This window comes from Alosa sapidissima, chromosome 9, assembly GCF_018492685.1.
Source record: "Alosa sapidissima isolate fAloSap1 chromosome 9, fAloSap1.pri, whole genome shotgun sequence".
NCBI classification, from domain to species: Eukaryota; Metazoa; Chordata; class Actinopteri; order Clupeiformes; family Clupeidae; genus Alosa; species Alosa sapidissima.
In genome coordinates, this window is record NC_055965.1 from 17,425,741 (window position 1) to 17,443,688 (window position 17,948).

The following is a 17,948-nucleotide window of genomic DNA, read 5'->3' on the forward strand; positions in this document are numbered from 1 at the left end:
CAGACTACAGACCGGAGTATTTAAAAAGAGAATTAAAAAAAATCCAGCACTGCACCTTTCAAATGAAGACACATATCACCCTCACCTGAGGAAATGGCTGCTCTGGTGAAGGAGAGGAGTAGAGGGAAGCAAATGGCATAGGGAGCTCATATAGCATAAAAATAGCTCTCGGTGGCTAATTTGTTTTCGTCCTGTGTCTCTGTGTAGCGTTGGTATTATTTTTGTAGGTGGCTTGAAAAGCCGTTGCTGCCGCCGGCCGTCCATCTTGATGACCTTAGCAGCAAAGAGAGGTTGGGGAACAATAATAGCGTGCGGCCGAGAGGATGGAGACTCCCCGCTCTCTTCTTGTCTTTTTTTTTTTTGAGAATTCCGACCCGCCAGCATTCCATAGGCCTCCAGAACCTTCCGCACCTTTTCCCAGTCCAAGATTCTGTCATTTTGTTTCTTTGTTTTCCTTCTGTTTTCTTTTTTTTTGTGTTGCGGTTTTAAAGCTTGTCTTTCTTAACTTTTGGCTCAGGTTAAGCCAGTTAGTTAAAGTGTGTGTACGTGTGTGTGTGTGTGAGCATGCGTGCGTGCTTGGTGTGTGTTAATGGCTGCCGAGCCGTTAATAGCAGTATCTGTGTTTGTTTGTAAGAGTGAGTGAGTGAGTGAGTGGCAGGGTTCATTAGAAGTGTTAAATAGCAGCACACAGACGCCCAGAGCCATTTGTCACCTCTTTAGGACGAGTGCTGTGTGTGTGTGTGTGTGTGTGTGAGCTGTGTGTGGGGACGTGCTGTGTGTAGTGTGTGCAAAGCTAAAAGCCTAAGTGCTGCTGACTCAAGTCTCAGTTTGCTGAGTGAGCAAGGGTGCTGCTGTTTCCCCCTCATAAGTGTGTGTGTGTGTGTGTGTGTGTGTGTGGGTTTGTGTGAAGGAGATTGGAACTGTGTGTGTGTGAGTTCCAATCTCCTTCACACACACACACACACACACACACACACACACTTATGCACACACATACACACAACCTAGCACCTATGCAAGTGTGCACGCCCTCACACACCCTGTCTCTCTCACACTTGCACACACGCACACACACACACACACACACACACTTATGCACACACATACAAACAACCTAGCACCTATGCAAGTGTGCACGCCCTCACACACCCTGTCTCTCTCACGCATGCACACGCACACACACACTAAAAATCTCGTATCATTCTCTAGCCTAAACCCCTATGGGAGTTTTGAAAACCTCACCCAAAAAAATCCCCTTCCTTAATAAATAGCCCCTCCTAGATAAAAATAGCCTCACACTTAAACACAACAGATACTTAATAGCTGAACTGCCCTGTTAAAAATAGACCACCAGCCCATCGCAATTCAGACACACACACACACAAACACACACACACACACTCATATGTATGTGTACATGCTGTCATCTCAGGATGGGTTTTTGCTGGTGTAGGAGTTCACATGTCCTGTAAACACAGTGCATGATGGGAAACATTGCTGTTGTTTTTAATGGCACAGCGAGGTCAGACTCCCCTGAACGCCTGTAAGAGGATGTTCGCTTGCCATAATGCCAAGAAATAAAATGGCTACTACTGTAAAATAACTTTCTATTTGTTCCTCGTAGTTTCCCCCCTGAGAGTTGTTGAGTAACAGTATTGTTGAATCTCGGATGTCAAAAATAATATGAAAAGGAAGAAGTGTGTTTGTGTGCGTGTGTGTGTGTGTGTCTTGAGAAAAAGAGAAAAGGAGTATGTTTGTATGTTTGTTTGTTTGTTTGTATGTGAGTGGGTGTTTGTGTGTGAGTGGGTGTTTGTGTGTGAGTGGGTGTTTGTGTGTGTGTCTGGAGAGAAAGAGAGGAGTATGTTTGTGTGTGTTTGAATGTTTCTTTTTGTTTGAGGGGTTGTTTGTGTGTGTGTGTGAGTGGGTGTTTGTGTGTGTTTGGTTTGTGTGTATGTCTGTTTGTGTGTGTTTGTATGTTTGTGTGAGTGAGTGTTTGTGTGTGTGTGTGGGTGTGTCTGGAGAAAAGGGAGGTGTGTGTGTGTGTGTGTGTGTGTGTGTGAGGCTGGAAGATGCTAGCTTGTGACACCCTTACACACTAGCCTGGAGCTAATGTGTCAGAGTGACGCTGTCATTCAGATGATTCAGTCTAAACAGCTTGACTTTTGCTGGTGCACTTCTCGTCAGCACTGTTCGGTTATGTACTTCAGAGGGTGAGAGGGTGTGTTTGTTATTGTCAGCGAGTGTGTTTGCGTGTGTGCTTTTGTTAGTGACACTGTGTGTGTGTGTGTGTGTGTGTGTGTGTGTGTGTGTGTGTGTGTGTGTGTGTGTGTGTGTGTGTGTGTGTGTAAGAGGAAGAGTACTGTGTAAACTAGCAGCACAGGCCTATTGTTTCCTAACACTCGCTACCCGGACACATTACAAAGCAAAAGCAACACAGTCGCCCCAATTAGGCCGGCATTCTGCACACACAGATCTATCCAGTTCCTGTAGCCCTGGAGTCATGTGGACCTTCCGACACACATACTCACTCTCTCTCTCTCTCTCTCTCTCTCTCTCTCTCTCTCTCTCTCTCTCTCTCTCTCTCTCTCTCTCTCTCTCTCTCTCTCTCTCTCTCTCTCTCTCTCACACACTCACACACACACACACTCACACTCACCAGTGTTGTGTGGTTCGCCCACGGACGACCGTGGTCACCTGTGAACGACCGTGGTCACCCTCGGTTACAAGTCATAAAAAATACTTTAATGATATTCGGGTCATATATATATATATATATATTAGGGCTGTCAAAATAACTGATTCATTTCGATTAATTAATTTGAGAAAAAATAACTGATTAAAACAATTTGTGCAGATTAATTGATTCTGTATGACCTTTGACCCCGAGTTCTAGTCAGTAAAAATTAGACTGTAAAATGGAGAGAGAAGAAAACGTGCTGGATCATTGATTAGAACATTTACTTTTAAAAAACGACCTGATGGTGTTGATAAAAATAAAGTGTTGAAAATGAAGTCCTCTGTAATGTCTGCAGCAAGGAATGTGCTCTATATACATCAATGCAAAGAAATAAGTGTTGACATTGAGGGGAGTGTTTGTGTGTGTGAAAAAAAAAAACTTCTTCCCGAAGCACTTTTGAATTTATTTCCTCAGCATATTAGGTCATATCATAGATTATTATGGCAATTATTTGAAGAGTGAAAATAATAATAAAAGAGCTTTTGAAGTTAATATCACAAATGCTGATTTATTTGAATTTAAATATTTAAAATACTTTCACAGCAAAAATGATATATGCGATTCATTTAGATTAATTAATCACAGAGTATGTAATTAATTAGATTAATTATTTTAATCGATTGACAGCTCATATATATATATATATATATATATATATATATATATATTAGGGGTGTAACGGTTCATGTATTCGTATTGAACCGAAACGGTATGGGCGTCACGGTTCGGTGCATGAATTTACACGGAGAATACAGGGTATAAAAAAAACATTAAACTCGAGTGCGTATTAATTAATGTCATGCGCAATTACTGTTAAGTAGCGAGAGTTACTGGAGTTCTTTAGCGACACCTAACGCTAATCTGTAGCCTCGCCTTAGCTCTGAAGCTCTGATTGGCGCCTATGTTTTTTTTGTCAGGTCGTTGGTCGAGTCAGTCAGTCAGAGATAGTAGCACTAAGGTGGCGACACACATTAGGATCCGCTGGTCTCGCAAGTTTGAGAACTTCAGTTACAGTAGTACAGGCGAGAGAGTGGTGGATAAGAAACTGTGTGTCGGCGTTGTTCAGCAGTTGTTGGGTATGTGAGTGGAAATATATGCTACACATGTTCGAAGCAATCACCCAGATGATGTAGGCTACCAATCACCGAAATGAGAAAGAAAAAAAAAACTTCCCCTGCGCTTCACCAGCCTTTGGATACACATACAAATAGAGCCAAAACCTATGGCTTAAATTAAATGATTTCGTAATGACAGAAAGCCATGTAAATCGCGTGGTAATTACCTTTATGTTGGGGTAACTTGTAACTTCTCACATGAGGAGCTGGTAGTGTTAAGTGCATAGACAGTAAGTGTCAACGCTAACCAGGCTAATAAACAAACCATGCTACGGTGAGTTAACGTCGAAGGGCAAAGTAATGTGACTTCTAGTTGTAGTCTGTTTATGAAATGAAAGGAGCAATTTTGTTTTTTAAAAGAAGGCAAAATAGTGTGATATTTTCAGTTAGTAGGCTAGATTATTACTGTACACACACTGAAAAATATTGAGGCAAATTGTAGACCCTTCCATATACAACTAAACACAGATGTTGAAGGTCTTGCTTAAGTGGATTTTTAAAAATCATTATTCTATGTAATTTACAGAAATAAGAGATGCTGTAGGCCTATTTTAAGTTTTATAGCTGATTGTCTTATTTTGTTTACAACTTACAGATGGAGTCTGGGTACTTATTGTACTGTTTAGCCTACATCTTACACACTTCAGGCTGTTGCAGATAGCTCAGGGAAGAGACTGTATGACACTAGGTGGTACAGCCTGATACATGCACAATAAAAAAAAATTGCTTTCTGCATTTTTGGTTTTGCTTTTCCCTCCATTGTACCGAACTCGTACCGAACCGTGATGTCCGAACCGAGGTATGAACCGAACCGTGACTTCTGTGTACCGTTACACCCCTAATATATATATATATATATATATATATATATATATACGCTGCGCGTCGGGGTCCGGTTCGCCCTGTCGGGACTTATTTTCCCAGTAATGACCGGCGTTCTATACATTATCCCTTACATATTATGGATTATTACCTTTTATTTTACATTGTGTGGGGTAGGTCACCAATGACTGGGCCTTTTATTTTGAAACCGCTTTTTATTTTGAAACTATTCCTACCGCACCGTTTTCAAACAGAACAGACATTAACATGAACATAGTGAAATGAAACAACACAGAATGATAATTTGAAACAATACAAGAACAACAAATTGGAGGGCTAAACATTTATATTAATACACGGTGCATCCACACATGTCCATGTCAATGCACGGTGCCTCCAGCAGTACACAGCAGAAGCTGTGTGGTTGTGCTGTGGCTGTGTTGTCTGAAGCTCTAAAATGTGCTGACTCATTCTGAGTTTGTCAGCAACGGTCTCCTTGTTGGATTTGTTTCTAAACCCCCTCCCTGCCTTTTTTCTTTCTCCTCTTTCCTCATTTCAGGCAATGGTGGCCTGTTACCCAGGCAACGGGACTGGTTACGTGCGGCACGTGGACAACCCGAATGGCGACGGTCGCTGCGTCACCTGTATTTATTACCTGAACAAGGACTGGGACGCTAAGGTGAGCGAGGGCTAACGAGGTTTCGGTAGTCTTGCATTTCCCCTTTGGCTGTGTGTCGCAACACGGAACCACTTGAGGTCATAATGGGTTCAGTTTCCTTGGAGACTGTGCTTAAAAATACATGCCCTCCCTGTAATGTTTTTTTAGGAAAGGCTTTCTATGTAGACTCCCTATCATCAGTGTATAGTCAAGCTGCTTCTTTTATTTGAACTGTTAACAGAAAAAGGCTTGTGGACATGTGTAATATGCATGACGAAAAGCATTTGTCACAGTCACTCTCTCTTGTTTCTCTATTTTTGTCAAAAGGAAAAGGCAAACAATTTTAATATATTGACATTAAAAGCAGATCTGGCCTCATACAAACTTTCTGCACCTGTTGAACGTGCATGATTTTCATAAAAAACATATTTTCCCGCCGACAGACATGGAAGGTGAGCTACCAGTATAGTTCCAGGTCAAGGCTATACATTTCATTAGCGTTAATCAAACCGTGAACTACACTCATATCCATTTTCTAAATAAAACCTTTGTGAGACGTTCTTTTAGCTTAACGTGTTGGCTACCCTCTCCCCACACACACACACACACACACACACACACACACAGCCACATGCCGTAAACCCCTTCATCTCAATGCCTCACTGCACTTCAAGCCCCCTTCCTCGCAAGCTGATTAGACCTACAATGGATTGGTGTGGTCGGTGGGGGCGAAACATATCCCTCTGTAAACAACTAGTGTTCTAATCCCCTTACCTCCCCTAACACTAACCATGTATGCCCCCTCCCTCCTACACACACACACACACACACACACACACACACAAAACCACCCCTTCTCCACCGTCCCTGTCCTGAGCACATACCACCCCACTGCAGAATTAGAAACAGGAACATGGACAGTAATCATCTCTACTGACCTCTCACACCTGGCCGTCTGTGCCCTCTGCTCGGTGTTTTCATCGTGCGTTTTAGCTCCTTTGCACTGACTACATGTCAAAAGGTGCGTTTGTTCTTTGGACTCTTTGGACTGTCTACTCCCCAACCACACTGTGCGTCGTGGGACATTGTTTACCACAGTCACATACATCTAGTGCTCATAAAACAGAAACTGAAAATAACCTATGGGATGCATTTTTGATCATATATCGCTCCATAGCCATTGAGATAATTAAGGTCTTTAAGATGCGTTTTGGGGCATAAAGGACTGGACTGTGAGATTGGACTGCTTCTCTAAGCAGGCTTTATTTTCCCCGTGGGCCTACTCTGACATCCTGTGTAGCCTTGTTGTGCGCTCGCTCTCAGAAGATGTTTATGGTTGCACGTTCAGACAGATTAGCCATCTAAACTTGGTGCCATTTGACAAGAGTTGATTAGCGTATTAGCTTGTCTGTTAGCTGCTAACTGGTGGGCTATTTTGGGCTGTGTTGTCATCTTCAATATCCAGCCTAAGAGGTCAGTGTCAATGTCTAGGTCTTGTTCATTGTCACCTGGTTAGCACATAAGACACACAGTCCACACAGGCTCAATCCCAAAGTCTGAACTCACAGACTCACGGACTTTGCTGCGCATTCTCGCAAAATTCATAAGTGTTTAGGGCTGTCCCAGTGTCGCATTTCAGAGGGAGTAAGGGTTTGAGTACACACTTACCGAGCCCTTTCCATGAGTCTGCATCGGTGCAAACTTCACTTAAGGGAATTAAGTATAGTATATATTAGGGCTGGGCGATAAAACGATAGCGATATGTATCGCAATAGACATGTACTCGATATCAATAAAAATGGGTTCAATAGAACATTCAATAATTAAAAGCAACACACACCTCCCGCCTTACGTTGTCCATAAATAAATAGGCTAAATATATCTTGCATTGTAGCTAGTATGTGCAACTCTACCAGAGTACACAATAGAAGTAGGCCTACCTCAACACAGACTCTCAATGAGTCCTTGCCCCGTGCACTCTCTCTCTCTCTCTCTCTCTCTCCCTCTCAAACTCAACAGGCGCATCCCTCCTCAGCATGCACATGTAATCCAAACATTCACAATCGTGCAAGACGACTGGCTAAATTGCTATTAAATCCGGTTAGCATCATTAGCACGCTGCACGAATTTGTTCAAAACTGCTGCATTCAAATTGACTGCTAAATTCTAATCATCTCAATCCCGATGCAAATGGAAAAGTATTTTCCAAGACTCAAACGGGCCTGTCCCAAGGAGAAAAAGTATTCATTTGAAACTTAAACACACGTGGGGAAACTGAAGTCTAACCAGTAGACTATGATAAACTAGCAAATTCAGCTACTTTGTTTACAATATTTCAAGGCTTCAACCAGTGCTGCTCATTCAGGTAACCAACAGACACACGTGCATGGGCACTTCAGCCGTAGATGTGGGCATGGGAGAGCAGTGCTCAACCACTTGCCCCGCCCACATTTTTCCTTCTGGTAGGGGATCGAACCGACAACCCTTTGGTTACAAGCCCGAAGCCCTAACCAGTAGGCCACGGCTGCCCCCACAGTCCAAAGCGTTGTGACGTTTACCGCGGAGACGATAGGGAAATCCAGAAATTACAAAGGTAACCAACAGACACACGTGCATGGTGCAAGTGTCCGCAATGTCTTTGTTATTAAACCTCGCCAAGGTGCATGTGACTCATGAAGTGTCGTCCCAATCCCATTTATACCTATATGAGTCCATGTGGCCTCACACACTCACTCACTTAGCACCTGAGATCAATTAAGTCTGTGAGCCTTTAGTCCCTCTTTATCATTATCACTGCACTGAACCTTTGATAAAATTTTTGCATTTAATTAATTTGCATTAAATATTTGCAACAAAAAACAATTTGCCATTTTTAGGTATGTTTTGGAGGTAGGTTTACACACACACTGCATCAGGCAGCCTACTTTACACTTCTCAATCTGCAGTTCAGTTTTAGGTTCACCAAATGTTCCAGAATCACCAAATGTGGTGTTTGAGCTCAACGGAGCTTCCATGCTCTTGAAGGACAGTGTTTATGTATGTTTCCCATTTCAATATTTCCTTCATTACATACAGTCAATGATGAAGCAATGTTCCACTGGACCAACAGTGTGCGTAGATAAATAAATAAATAAATAAATAAATAAATCATAATAGTATGAATTAAACGTTAGCATTAGGGGGGGAAAGCTGAGAGAGAGACTGGGAGAGGAAGGTGTCTGATTGGTCCAAAGCTGCAGTGGCATGTACTCAATGACATTCCAAGGCAGACGGCCAATCCTGGGAAAGTATGTTTTCTTCACATACGTATGACTGCTCCCCATTGAAGCCTTCCGCATGCCACTCGAGATTAATCAACTTTACTGGATTACCCTCCAGACGATTATCTTCCTTAAAGAACAGGATTTTTAAACTGACTTTGTCTAGACCGCCACTAGTGCATTTGAAGTGGTAAACATTTGCGGCTGAACAAGCTGGGCTGTGTTTATAAAATGCGTTTGTTTTGTCCAGAATGACATAACTCTGTCAACATGGGTCAGTGTAAGATTTCACACTGTGGGAATTGATGGCAGTTAAAAAGAACAAATAGTACATAGTAAGTGCAAAGTACATACAAGATCTGCAAGCCTGCATAATGCACAGTGCTGCCTAGTGCCTACACAATAGCAGATTCACCAAGTGCGGTTCAGCCTCTGCTTTTTTTGCTCCAGATGTCCTTTTCACCTTGAAGTGGTATCCCTTTTCATTTTATGCTGTTTGTTATTCTTAAGGAGCTTGCACACTGCTCCAGCAAACACCAACAAACTCCAACATTCTAAAGTTCTATTCTACATTCTACAGCTGTTGGAAATAGTCTTTAGAATGTTCATAAAACCAACTGCCAGTCCACACTGTGGTGTCTCCATCCAACAAATGCCAACAAAGACAGACGACCGGCCCACACTGACCCAACTGTTGGTGTTTGTTGGAGTTTGATGCCGTTTGTTGGAGCAGTGTGCAAGCTCCTTTAGACATTGTGGCATTTTAAGAGGGCTTTTTTTATCCAGTGGTATCCATTTTACCTGGACATGCTTTTAGCAAATTGAACCTGTGACCTACACATACCCCCCTGTGGTATGTGCATAAAAGGTACATAAGACAAATTCCTGTTAGTTGTCAATAGAATCATTGGCATTTACTGGCTGAGGTTTATAAAACTAATCATGTAATGGAGGCTAAATAGATTTTCGTGTAAGTGTGTGTGTGTGTGATTTCTCATGAACTTGACATGAGCTGACATTATGTGCTTGTAGTGATGCTTTGATAAATGGGACTCCCTGAGTGATGTTCTCATGCACACGTACACTTGCACATGTACACACACACACACACACATGCACACACACACACACACACACACACACACATGCGCTAAAACCCACACATCCCCTTATTCTCTTGGACCTTCCTCTGCTAATTTAGATGCCAGCATTGTACATTGTAGAAGTGTGCTGTTGGGCCTTTGCTGGTAGTGGCGGTGATCTTTTGTTTGTGTGCGTGTGTGTTCTCGATCAATCGCGCTGCTGTTGCTGCATCTTCCCCTGGGCATACATGTATGCCACGGGAGTCTCACGCAAATCACCGCTCGCTCCGGTTATGTAAATGTGTGTCGATCGTGCATTGTCGCTTCGTTATTTTTGCCTTTGGGCAGGAAAAAGCATTCCACTTCTACCCCCCCACCCACCCCCCCCCACCCCCCTGGCATTCCTCTTTGTTTGCACATTTGGGAGTATGTCTGTTGTTAAGTGTATGAAAGTATGTTAGTGAGATGCCTTGCTCTCTCTGTCACGGTCTCTCTCTCTCTCTCTCTCTTTCTCTCTTTCTCGCTCTCTCTGTCCCTGCTCGCATGTTGCCTCTCTGTTGTATGACCCCTAGATGCATATAGGGTCATTCAGTGTGAAATCACCCAATTTCAGCACAATTTGGCAGGTGACCCTCTCCGAAAAAATCTGAAAAAAATCACAGGTGTTTGTAGACCAAATCCATGCATAGATCTTAAATAGTATATCTGTATAACTAATCGTTGCAAAACTACAGCCCTTTGAAACTTCAAGTAATTTTAAGCATTGTGGTCAACAATCCTTTTTGTTCAACTTCCAACATTATTGGCTCTTTTGGTATTTCACACACATTAGTGAAACTATGTGAATAGAAGTACATTTTCCTGTTGAATTAAAAAATCCAATCGGATCAGACGTATCTTGTGTACTTTCCCCTCTGGAAAGCTCTGAAAATGGCTATAAATTCATAATGTGAAAGACATCATCACCTTTGAGGGCTTCTCATTCAAAAAGTATGTGACACAAATTCATCAGATTTTTTTTCCTACTCATCTAAAATTCAGTTCATCAAGGCATTTCACTTGATGAAGATGACCATGTGCGTTTCCATCACAAGTATTCATAACAAGGTTTGAGGACTCGTGGATCCAAGAGGCAAGGCCATGGAGTTGTATAGATATGACTTACTAACGAAAGCCAAAGCGACACCTTACTAACGTAAACCCAAGCTCCACTCTTGGCCTCTTTCTCACCGCAGGCGGTGCGGTTTCATTGATGCCCTAGGTACACTTAAGAAACTATGTAGTTGATAAACTATGAACTTGAATGTTGATGACCGAAGCCAAACACAGTCAGATTACCAATGAGAATATCCATAATCTAAATCTGGTTAATGCATGTTTTGGCATTTTGCATGGTATTAAATGGTGATATTCTTTAGTTTCCATGTGTGTACTTGGTACGTGTAAAACTGAGAATGCAAGATTTGACCACCAGAGGTCTCGTGTGTCCGACATTTGAATGAACTAAAAGACAAATTTGGTTAGGACACGCTGTCACAGTAAAGAGGTGTCCCACTACTTTGGTTTGCTTTGCAGGACCATGGAGGCCTACTGCGGATCTTCCCAGAAGGAAAAGCACAGTTTGCGGATATCGAGCCCAAATTCGACAGACTTCTGTTCTTCTGGTCCGACCGACGGAACCCCCACGAGGTCCAGCCAGCCTACGCCACACGGTCTGTGCGAATAGCTCTCTAATGACCGCTTTACTACACGTAGGCCTACGCCACTAGGTCTGTGCTAATAGCTCTCTAATGACCGCTTTACTACACGTAGGCCTACGCCACTAGGTCTGTGCTAATAGCTCTCTAATAACCACTTTACTACACGTAGGCCACTGTGCGGTCATCTGCATTGTATTTGTTGACCGGCACCATGGTGTGAATGTCTGAAACGGTACCTTGTCTGTGCAGGTATGCCATCACGGTTTGGTATTTTGATGCCGATGAACGGGCTCGAGCTAAAGAGAAATACCTGACAGGTAAGGCCTCATCCAGACCGTGTGTGTGTGTGTGTGTGTGTGTGTGTGTGTGTGTGTGTGTGTGTGTGTGTGTGTGTGTGGTATCTCTTACAGGTAAGGCCTCATTCAGCCCAGCTGGTATAAAGCACTTACTGGGGCGTGCCACATTGGTCTAATGGGAGCTCTAGTGTGAATTAGGGTGGAACTTATCATATGTGGAAAATCTATTCCAAATCGATCTTTAGATGCATTCTCATACAGAGCATAAGAAAGGATGATTGTTGAACAAACAACCTCAGCTCTGCATATCAATGCCCTCAGTATTACTTGAGCATTACTGTGTTGTCATAACACCCTGAGAAAACAAGTTAATTGAGTTATGATTAAGTCGTGAATTACTAACACAAGTCTATCAGTCCATCGGATCTGGTTGGGCGCAGTCAAGTAGCCCAACACCTGCTTCAGTTATGGCTGACTTCGCAGCACCCACATCCGGTCATGAACAGACTCTTGCTATGTTTCTCTGCAGTGGATCATGCCATTTGATTGATGCCATTGAGGTTACCTCTGTTTGCTACAGCAAAAGTGTAGCTGTATTCATGTCCTTATACTCTCTCTCTCTCTCTCTCTCTCTCTCTCTCTCTCTACATCCTCCTTTCCCTCGCTCCAGGTGCAGGAGAAAAGGGAGTGAAGGTGGAGTTAAACAAGCCGTCAGAACCCAGCTAACGAGCAAGGGGAGGATGCTATGGGTGGGGGTGGGGACTTATCTCTCATACACACACACACACACACACAGACCCTTAACACACCGTTACTTCCTACCTCTCACGAAGGACGTGGGGAGCAGGGGAGAAGAGGAGAGGACAGTTGGAAGGGGGGATGGAGGAAAGACTATTGATGTTTTTTTTTTTTTTTGTCAAACCCCCATCTATTCGCTCCTGTCGTCAGCAAGCTACATTTTTTCACTCTTTTGTTCGATTGTTCGTTCGTTGGAGCGGACTAACAGCAGAAGCGGTCTCGGGACTTTCACCAGCTCATTTTCAAGGACAAGGCTCACCGTTGTGCTTCTTTTTTTTTGGGGGGGGGGGGGTGTTTTGTTTTGCTTTTGGTTCCCCCCCCCTCTATAATTTTGCTTCTCAAGTGAAGAACATGGCCTGAGAGCGGCCCTGGAAAACATTGTGCATGTAATGCATATGTGTGTGCGTGTGCGTGTGTGTGTGTGTGTGCGTGTATGTGTGTGCGCTTGTGCGTGCATATGCATTTGATACATCACACTGTACGTATATCCATATTTGCTAATCTCACAGGAATCGAATGAGGAATCTTGTACGATATCAACTAGTGGCTGAGATTGCAAACCTCACTTGCGGTTATTTTTTACACCACCCGACACACTGTCCACTTGTCCATCTCGGACCTAAAACCTCCATCCCTCCCTCCCTCACGCTCTTGTCTCTCTCTCTCTCTCTCTCCCTCCTTCCCTCCCACTCTTGTCTTTCCTTCCCCTGGTCTTTCTCCATCCTTCTCCTGTCATCCGCCCTTTCAAAATCCCTTTACTACCACTCGCTCTCAGACACTATGGCTGTGTTATCTTTGCCAGTCTGTTTTTTTACCCAACCCTGTTATCTCTTCTCCTCCCCTTTGTGCTGCAGACTGTTTTCTGGAACGCGTTTCTGATGAAAAGGTACCGTTTGACCGTAAAGGCTTGCCAACTGCGGCACCTTTGTCACATGAGCAAAACTTAAAGGTTTTTCCCCCCCCACACACACACACACACACACACACACACCTATGCTTACACATACACCCTCCCTCACACACATCTGCGTGTGCACACATATCTGTGCACACAAACCCACCTGAGCACCTGAAGTTGTGACGAGTTGAGTTTCTCGCATGTTCCAATTTTTTTTCTTTCTTTCATTTAGCGGAACAAGTGCTTTTTCTTTCCACAATTGCAAGCTGCGTGGGGAGTGTTTGTCTGTGGTCTCTTCTCTCTATCTTTTTTTCTGTTCTTTCTCTCAGCTTTTGACTTTTTTTTTGTTTTGTTTTTGTTTTTGTTTTGTTTGTTTTTGCCTGAGTGGCGGCGTTGCTGGAGCTTCCCTGCCAGTGATCAGAGAATCTCGTGTCTGTTGTTGCAGACGTAATGTCTCCGTTGTCTTAAGAGAAAGTACCGGAAAACCAAAACTGACTACATCTACCTGCCTTGCAGCTCTGGATTTTAAGGAAAAAAAACAAAAAATAAACATTTGCAAGGTTTGTAATGTGCATTTCCGACTCCGATGTGGTTTGTTTTATGATGTGGTTTTGTGGTCTTCGGCGCCCTCTTGTGGATAAACTGAACTTTTAAATTTTGTAGCTGTCGAAAGTGTTGATAAAGAGGTGGTAGTAGTTCAATTCAACATTTGTGTGTTAAGAAGGTCTATCTTAGCCTGGGAATACCCATACGAACCTTTGGCAAATTTGGGACTTGCAAAAGAGGCCATTGAAGCCCATTTCCAGTGTCCCTAAAACTTGGGCACGCCAATTCATTGGCTAATCCTGCATGAACATGTATTTCTTTGGAACTGAGTTAAGAACTGCATTTAACCCCTCTGTTTACGTGAATGCTGCACTTCTGAAACAATTTAGTAAGAGTCTAATGCACTAATTTAAGTTTAATTTCACTGCTAGTTACACCCCTGCTAGAAGTCGTAAGTCAATTAACCTTTTCCAGACCCACTCTCAATTCTAATTGAGAAGGTCTGCGTGCTAACCAGGCTAGGTCTGTCTGACAGTCGTGAACATCATTACCACTTTTCAAAAGTTCATGTAGTTGCCTTTCTTTATTGTTGCCCCCCAACAGTCGCAGATTCTCCCAGTGACGAGGGCAGCAATATCTAATAAGATAACGGAGTAGCCTCTTCTGTAGGATCAGTCCTCAGTTTCTTCACTCATCAGTTTACTGTACATTTAGAAGGAAACAAATCATCCCAGTAAATATAACAGCCTTGTAATAAATAAACTCAAACATGACCAAATGTATATTAGATACATGTATGCTATTGGTTTAGATCACTCAAACATGACCAAATATATATTATATAAATGAATGCTATTGGTTTAGATCACTCAAACATGACCAAATATTAGATAAATGTATGCTATTGGTTTAGATCAGTGTTTCTCACAGTGTGGTCCGGGGACCACTGGTGGTCCGCAAGATATCCCAAGTGGTCCGCGAGCAGACGTGATAAAATATAATATAGATGAGTTGTTTGCAATATTGAACCAACTAGTATGTAAATCCAAACAGTTCTACAACACTGCCTGTGTAAGCTATGCCAGTTTAAATCATATGAATCATCTGACACAATAAGCATGGTGGTTCATTGAGTAGGCCTATTGTGTCATATACTAGTAAGTGTACTCTTTTTTTTTTTTTTATTATTATTATTGGTTAAGTGGTTCTTGGTCTGAAAAAGTTTGAGAAACACTCAAACAATGTATGCTATTGGTTTAGATCACTCACCACACTCATACAGTCTGTTGATCTTCACAATGTCTGTCTCTGACATGTCAGTCCTCTGACCGATCTGCACATTGGGATCAGGAATCGGGGTGATGGTATCCTTGCCATAAGATGTCGAAAAGGCAGTTCTGTATCACACACACACGCAAAATAATCTGTCAACAGTGGCTCACTCAGAGGTATTATGAAGCAAAACTATTGAGCCGACCAGCTAACAACCAATAGACTCGCCGTGCAGACATCAAAGCCAAGCCCAGGCTGGAGGTTGCTGTTGCTATTTCTGCTGTGCTAGGCTGCATCAGGCGTCAGCATTTGGTCAGTGGACCACAGTGACATCATTGTAACCTAGTTATACCTGGGGCCCCTCTGTGGTTTGATAGTCATATTTCAGCTCACCTTCCGTAGTGCATGACGGAGCCGTAGTCATACTTTGTGTTCAGGTTATTAGTGTCCTGTTTCTCAAAGTTGTAGGAAGCACCTGTGAATAGAAAGTGGGATTGCTCAATATGAAGTTTTCTATAAACACAAAAAAAAGTCAAAACCGCCATCCCAATTGGAATATCACAATCAAAAGTATGAGAAAAGGTGATTTCAAGAAGGATATGCGATCTAATGTTTTGTGAACTTTTGAGCTTAAAACCAATGATTTCAATAGTGTTTATAATAAAATCCAAAAGAAAGGATATTTTCCCACCCTGTGGGACGTTCTCCCAGTTGATCCTGACATACTCGTCCCGGTCGCTCCTGGTGTGCTCGTGGTGGAAGCCGAGGGCGTGAAGAAGCTCGTGCTGAACGATCCCGTGGTAAATGCAGCCATTCACACTCAGGGAGACCATCTGTTTGCCACCAGTGCGCCCAATGGACGACCAACACCTGTGGAGATCAGATGGGACGACACACCAGAAGGCGTGCAAACTTGTTAGTTGGTGTGTTAACCTAAGTTAAAGGAACGCACCAACCGAATATGCAGTATGTATATGTGTGTGTGCATAATGCCGTAATGTTCTAATCTTTTTATCCATATACTGGTAATACAGGTGTTGAAACATGGGCTACATAATTATACAGTACGGAAACATTAGGAACAAACAAAAAATCCACCTTTGTTGCATTCCTGCCATGAATTCCAAACTGTTCCACGGCTGCACTCACCCAGTTTTGGACTCAATGCTGAGGTAATGTACTTGTTTGTTGTAGGGCACAAATCGGATGCAAGTCTTCTCATGGAATGCCTGCATGGCCTTCTGAATAGTAGCTCTCTCACTGGCACCTGTGGCAAAGGGTGGGAGCAAACACCAATGTGTTAAATATTATAGTACAATCATACCTGTAAACAAGTATTACTGTATGTATATTTGTCCAAGCACTGTCACATAAGAACATCCTACAACCAATGTATGAAAAAATCTACAAAACTCCAATGGTTAGAACATTAAGTTCTTTGGGTACAAGGTTCAATCATCCACAAATATTATATTTCTGTTTTTGCAACTCACAGAAGTAGTCATTGATGATATATGGTACTTCCACATGTCCTGATGGTAACTTAATCCACTTGCAGTCAAGGAACGAGAAGCACTTCATGGCGTTCCTCCCTCTCGGCATGGCAATGTCTCCCTCTACCAGTAACCCAGAGATCCCTTTGGGGGTAAAAAAAAACAAAAAAAAATCAGAATTCAAATCAGGGGTTTTCTTTTCTCTTCCTCATTAAGAGTGCAATCATAGTCCAAAGAGAAGCAATCGTAAGCGCCATGGCCTACCTCGGTTTGCATCCAGGATTCTTGAGGAGATGTCGACAAATGCATTCAGTTCTGCAGGTGGAACACGAAATACACAAAGTTATCCTCTTTTGGCCAATCAGCAACCAGGTCAGTATAGCCAATAGTGTGCAAGTTTAAATGAAAGTGAATCCGAGGACAAACTTACCCTCTGACTGGTCCTGTTAGTGAGGAGAACACATATAGAGTGAGTTCAGGGGTATTATGACATTGATCATTATGTTAAGGGTCAGTCACCACGCTTCTAACAATTTGATGATTTAAGTTACATTTGAAATGGAATGTATAAAATATGAGACAATTACAAATTAAGTGATTAAGATCTGATCTATGAATACAAGGTATTATATACAGTACGGTAGTGTAAGAACACCCGTGTGCAAGACTCCAAGCACTGTGTCTGTACAGGTTGTGTTAGAATGGATCAGGTAAAACGTTCAATGGGATGGAACAAAAACAGCCCCTCCGGGTCTTACCCTTTGAGCCAGAGCCTGAGAGAGGCCCAGCAGCAGAACCACAATGGAGGCCAGTTTCCTGTACATGCTGTGTTTGTGCTGTCTGGAGATGCAACTGCAGATGACCCTTCACCAGGAGCTGTTGAGAGAAATTGTGCCTGGATCGCTGCCAAGTAAGAGCTTATATATTGGTCTCCTCAAGGAGTATCTACTGGTTTAGGTTAACGTCAACATCAAGCACTTACATATACTTTTAAATTGGGGGGGATTACCTGATTATGCAGATCAACTGTGCCCAGGTTTAGACAAGGACATTATGACTGAGACCAAAGGAAACGTGACCTACAGAAGATGGGGACAAAGCACTTTACTCATCTGTCATCATCAGATTTAAAATGTACTCAATCTTAAGACAGACACCTACTGTTATTTAGGCCTTCAAGTAGTGTGTGTGTGTGTGTGTGTGTGTGTGTGTCCCTTAAAGGTTTTTCAGTAACACCTTTGTTTGTGAAGCTCCCTCTTAGCAAGCAAATG

General features: G+C 42.8%; 2 protein-coding genes across 2 annotated transcripts in view; one reads left to right on the plus strand and one right to left on the minus strand.

The window, feature by feature from the left end:
- The window catches only part of egln1b (egl-9 family hypoxia-inducible factor 1b), a 33,176-nt gene extending 19,236 nt beyond the window's left edge, over nucleotides 1-13,940 (plus strand). Inside the window, exons 2-5 of the mRNA XM_042103694.1 lie at nucleotides 5,234-5,353; nucleotides 11,250-11,386; nucleotides 11,624-11,691; nucleotides 12,341-13,940. Of these exons, the coding sequence (XP_041959628.1) occupies nucleotides 5,234-5,353; nucleotides 11,250-11,386; nucleotides 11,624-11,691; nucleotides 12,341-12,396 (381 nt within the window). The 3' untranslated portion in view covers nucleotides 12,397-13,940. The remainder of the gene's footprint in view (nucleotides 1-5,233; nucleotides 5,354-11,249; nucleotides 11,387-11,623; nucleotides 11,692-12,340) is intronic.
- Nucleotides 13,941-14,492: 552 nt separating this feature from the next.
- Nucleotides 14,493-17,705, minus strand: LOC121718635 (hatching enzyme 1.2-like). Its single transcript, XM_042103721.1, has 10 exons — nucleotides 17,687-17,705; nucleotides 17,436-17,553; nucleotides 17,108-17,120; nucleotides 16,942-16,992; nucleotides 16,678-16,821; nucleotides 16,334-16,451; nucleotides 15,876-16,054; nucleotides 15,578-15,659; nucleotides 15,182-15,309; nucleotides 14,493-14,622 (listed from the first exon to the last, which is right to left on the minus strand). The coding sequence occupies exons 2-10, from the start codon at nucleotides 17,499-17,501 to the stop codon at nucleotides 14,612-14,614; spliced, it is 792 nt and encodes a 263-aa protein (XP_041959655.1). The 5' UTR covers nucleotides 17,502-17,553; nucleotides 17,687-17,705; the 3' UTR covers nucleotides 14,493-14,611.
- Nucleotides 17,706-17,948: the final 243 nt, after the last annotated feature.